At 36.0% G+C, this 5,000-nt stretch overlaps 2 protein-coding genes across 9 annotated transcripts in view; one reads left to right on the top strand and one right to left on the bottom strand.

Moving 5' to 3' along the window:
- LOC116058018 overlaps window positions 1-5,000 on the top strand; it is a 347,926-nt gene that overhangs the window by 306,195 nt on the left and 36,731 nt on the right. The window lies entirely within an intron of this gene.
- The window catches only part of LOC116058016 (fucolectin-4-like), a 7,588-nt gene continuing 4,396 nt past the window's right edge, over window positions 1,809-5,000 (bottom strand). For both annotated transcript variants that reach the window (XM_036006608.1, XM_031310632.2), the window contains exons 2-6: window positions 3,976-4,040; window positions 3,320-3,602; window positions 2,948-3,093; window positions 2,468-2,750; window positions 1,809-2,161 (exon numbers count right to left, since the gene is read on the bottom strand). In XM_036006608.1, the coding sequence (XP_035862501.1) occupies window positions 2,014-2,161; window positions 2,468-2,750; window positions 2,948-3,093; window positions 3,320-3,602; window positions 3,976-4,039 (924 nt within the window). In that variant the 5' untranslated portion in view covers window position 4,040 and the 3' untranslated portion in view covers window positions 1,809-2,013. The remainder of the gene's footprint in view (window positions 2,162-2,467; window positions 2,751-2,947; window positions 3,094-3,319; window positions 3,603-3,975; window positions 4,041-5,000) is intronic.

Genomic DNA, 5,000 nt, shown 5'->3' with positions numbered 1-5,000 from the left:
TAATGTTTTACATGTGTTATGTTGTTATTACATGTGTATACATTTGTATAAATGCTTATACATTTGTATAGATTTTTCTTTAATTCAAAACAATATAGTTTTGTATTCATGACCCCTTGTCCTATTTTCACTACATGGAAAACATTTTTTTTTAATGGAACTAAGTAAATATTACTTAAAGTACATTTTAAATGAACTACTTATTACTTTTACTTGAGTATTTTTTCAGATAGGTATTTTTACGTTTTCCACCTCTGCTTTTTTTGACATACTATCATATGACTTATTTGTGACTTTTTTTTTTTTCGACATGCTATAATGTGACGTTTTATGACATTTTTTGACATACTATACTATGACTTTTCTTGACATATACTATGACTTTTTAACACTTTTTTGACATGCTATACTATGACTTTTTATCATTTTTTTCAAAGAATAAACACACAAGCTTTATTTCAGACCTCACCTACTATCCATTAGAATTTCTACCACAAACTTGGTGTCAGAAGTGGGATGGCGTGCATGATTTGCTCTTGGAGCCCGGTTCAGCGGTGACTGATCATCCTGGGGGAGAACTTCCCCAGCCTCTACCTCGTTGATGTTTCAGAGATAATAGGACCGCCTGTTGGTGGCCCCAGATAGTCACCACCGTCATCTTAAGAGAGTCGGACCACGTTGTCTTAAGCAGTGAGAAATCTGAAATAATTCAACTTACCGACTTTAACTTTGACCACTTTATAAGCTTTTGCTCTGTTCTCCCACTGCCGCTTTTGGTCTTGGTATTGAGGGCCGGGTATTACGTGCGTCGTAGACACACTAGAGCTAAGTAATTACTATGTTCAGGAGACACGACATTCTGGGAATGCAGGTGGAAAGTAATTAACCGTATTTACCGTTATGTACCCACAATTTAGGCCATGTGTGTTTAAAATATGTCTTCCAAACTTAGTTGCTGGTTTGCCGCTAGCCTTGTTATCAATAGTTATTATTCACATATTCATCATAAACCCTGATTTTGCCCTCAAATTTCACCTAAATTACTTTAAAGTTCAAGAAGTATGTCATTGTTTATCAACTGTTCAAGCTCTTTATTAAAGTTGGTACATGAAGGTAATTATGAGTAAAATATTCAAACCAAACTTCATGTTTTTATTGCTAAACTTTAATATTTCCATCAAAAGGAAATATTCTTGAAGAGTTCTCCATCATTTTAGACACGTCCCCCAAAAGTATGTTCACCCCACAAAAATTTCAAATAAGTATAAGATCATACCAGTAGAAAATGTAACTACAGATGTGACTGTCCATCAAAATTAAACTGATATGATGCATGACTTACATCTAAGACAGCTATGTTGCTGCTTTCTCTCAAGATGTAGGAAAGAAATGTAAACATGTACAGTATAGGCCTCTTAGCTATATGCTGTTGTTTCTCTCTGTATGCTGTGCTTGCATTACCAAAAAATGATACTCATTTGAAAAGACAGCCAAGCAAGTCTGGACAAACAGACAATGAGGAAAAACACAAACACACACACAGATTAGGTTTACAAGTAATGTTTATTTTGCAAGAATATATAAGTACAGTAGATAGAAAAAAGCCCAAGAAAAATTACAACAAATACAATGCAGCCATTGCACTGTATATTGTTTCTCACCCGTTGCTTTCATTTTCCCACAGTTCTGTTTAATAATGCATCTCTTGCTGCTTTCATGCTACAGAATAGTAGGTATAATCAGTTACTAGAGCTGTATGTCTTTTCTTCGCTATTTAAATTTGAACAATTATCTTTTTTTTTATCTTATCTAACATATAAAACAACCATCTGTATCAGTGTTACATAAAGTTTCAGCATACAATTGTCCTGACCTTATGATATGTAATACCAAGTCTTTTACTTAAAATGTGCTCTGTGTGCGAAGCAAAAACACACCAAATACGCAAACTTGCATAGAATAGCGTTAAAATTAAGTCAACAAAAACTAAGAAATTATTTTAGAATCAGTTTTTTATGATAGTGTCCCAGTGACTTCCACCTCACACAGTGTCAATAATTCTCGTCTTCCAGGAATCACAATGTTGACATAACGACCTTCCATTCCATTACACAGAAAGGTTTTGGAGGTCCCAGCTGCCATAGATGAGATAACAGCACATCTGAAGAAAAGTACAATAAAACAGAACTATGAGTAAAACTTGGTTACCACAAAGACTATGAATACATCTTACCATTAGTTGTATTTAAATTCTGATCATGCTATTGCTGTGAAAGGTATGGCTTTCTATAAGAGAATTATGTAGATATCCAGTGCACTAATCACCTGTAATTTACACATCCATTCAACAGCAGCTCGCCCATAGAGGGCGCTGGGGCACCGACCTCCCGCCAATCTGCCTTTTTTTTTTATTTTTACATCCAATGTTAAATGTTTGAATCTAATATAAGACAGAAAGTGCAGTTACCTGGGGTTATCATTGCCATTGTCATTGAGGGAATTTCCAATGCGGATCTCAGCACCATTGATTCTCTCAGGGCAACAATCTCCTCTGTTGGTGATGGTGACAGTGTTGATCTGATATGTCTTCAGGAGGTCCAGTCTCCACCATGGTTTTAAATCATTGTTAGTGACGCTACAGGATCCCTGTCCCAGGTTGCTAGCATGATTTCCATCAATGGCCCTTTCAGGGACTTCATTCCCATACAGGGAGGACTGAATCACGTTTCCACGTGTAGCAATATTAGTATCTAGACAAGGTTACAAAATGTTTCATTAAAGACAGTTTATGGAAGGCACAGACATATTACATGTGTTGATCTGACCAAATGTTCCACCAAAGAACTGGCAGTCAGTATGTTTGGTTGAACTTTGAATGTGACTGTCTGCTCAAAGTCAACTATTGGTCATGTTAAATGGTATGAATCACCAGTTAGAGCAGTGTTACCTAAAGCCTGACCAGTGACTTCCACTTCACACAGTGTCAGGTATTCTCGTCTTCCAGGAATCACAATGTTGACATAACGACCTTCCATTCTGTTACAGACAAAGGTTTGGGAGGTCCCAGCTTTGATAGACGAGATAACAGCACATCTAAAGAAAAATGACATGAAACAGAGCTATAAGTAAAACTGGGTTACCACACAGACTATGAATAAATCTTACCATTAGTTTTACTTACATTCTGATCATGCTATTGCTGTGAAAACTATGGCTTTCTATTAGGGAATTATGTAGATATCCAATTTACTAATCTCCTGTAATTTACACATCCAATGTTAAATGTTTGAATCTAATATAAGACAGAAAGTGCAGTTACCTGGGGTTATCGTTGCCATTGTCATTGAGGGAATTTCCAATGCGGATCTCAGCACCATTGATTCTCTCGGGGCAACAATCTCCTCTGTTGGTGATGGTGACAGTGTTGATCTGATATGTCTTCAGGAGGTCCAGTCTCCACCATGGTTTTAAATCATTGTTAGTGACGCTGCAGGATCCCTGTCCATAGTTGCTAGCACGATTTCCATCAATAGCCCTTTCAGGGACGGCATACCCATGCTGGGAGGACTGAATCACGTTTCCACCTCTAGCAATATTAGGATCTAGACAAGGTTACAAAATATTTCATTAAAGACAGTTTATGAAAGACACAGACATATTACATGTGTTGATCTGACCAAATGTTCCACCAAAGAACAGGCAGTCAGTATATTTGATTGAACTTTGAATGTGACTGTCTGCTCAACGTCATCTATTGGTCATGTTAAATGGTATAAATCACCAGTTGGAGCAGTGATTAGTTATGAAATGTGATAATTAAGATAGATAGATAGATAGATAGATAGATAGATAGATAGATAGATAGATAGAGACATAAATGGATAGACATATTACATATGTCTATTAAATACTAAAATGTGAATGAATTGGGGAATATCAGTAATTATTTTCAACCAATCAAAATAATAATCTCACCTAATTTGCCGCTGGTCTGTCCTAGAACAGCCAGCAAGACAAAGACCACAGATGGAGTCATCATCCTGTGGAGGAGGTTCACATTCAAAAATGTTATTAAACATTAAATTAAATACTTATGCATTATTGTGAATTATTGTGAAGTAGAATGTATTTAATGACTGTACCTTACTTGTAAATAAACAAGTCGTAAAAAGTAGTTTTAGAAGTTTGCTGGAATTAAAATATCGCTTGAAACATTGCTGAATTAATGGTGTTTATCTTCATTAAATCATTCATTCTTGCCTGTAAAATGTGATTAAAAGAAAATGTGAATGAATTATAAACATACAGATCATTGCAATGAGATGTGGATTAATAAAAAATTAATAATGAATGCGTATGCTGCACGCCTTTGACCGGGCGTGGTTCTGACTACTCTGAATTTCAAAACAGACCATAATGGCGGCTCGTTAGGAACACATTCTTGTATTTTACGAAAATAGTAACAACAACCGCGCTTCTCTAGCAGAGTGTGTGTGAGCCTCAAGATTTTCGGTTGGCTAAATAACGTTACTGTAAGATTAAAACTGAAGGGCAACAGGTCTGTCGCAGCAAGGTAATAACGAGAAGCAAGGTAAAGATAAATCTATAGCATCAAAATTAATTACACTAGTGCGGTACCCGTTGAAAATGTGCCTGTTTGGAACGGGCCGATTGCTTGGCCTGTGGCGGGGACTGCAGATGGAAACTAGCATTAGCTAACTCTGGTACAAAACATCTTTTTGTAAGATTAATGTATTTTGTACATTGTCCATGACAAATAAACTAATTAAATAAATAAATAAATAAAATTGCTACTTGTAGAATTCTTCAAAACCAAATTGTACCCCAAAATTACTTACAGAAGGACCCCAAAGCACTTCATATGCACCTCCCCTGTATACCCTACTACTGACTTACAGTGTAATTAATTTAATTTATACTGTTTATTGATCCCCAGTGGGGAAATTACAATTTACACTCTGTTTGTTAGAAATCACTAC

This window comes from Sander lucioperca, chromosome 10 (genome assembly GCF_008315115.2).
Source record: "Sander lucioperca isolate FBNREF2018 chromosome 10, SLUC_FBN_1.2, whole genome shotgun sequence".
Taxonomy (NCBI): Eukaryota; Metazoa; Chordata; class Actinopteri; order Perciformes; family Percidae; genus Sander; species Sander lucioperca.
The sequence above is the reverse complement of the archived record's forward strand: the minus strand, read 5'-3'. Positions and strand labels throughout refer to the sequence as shown.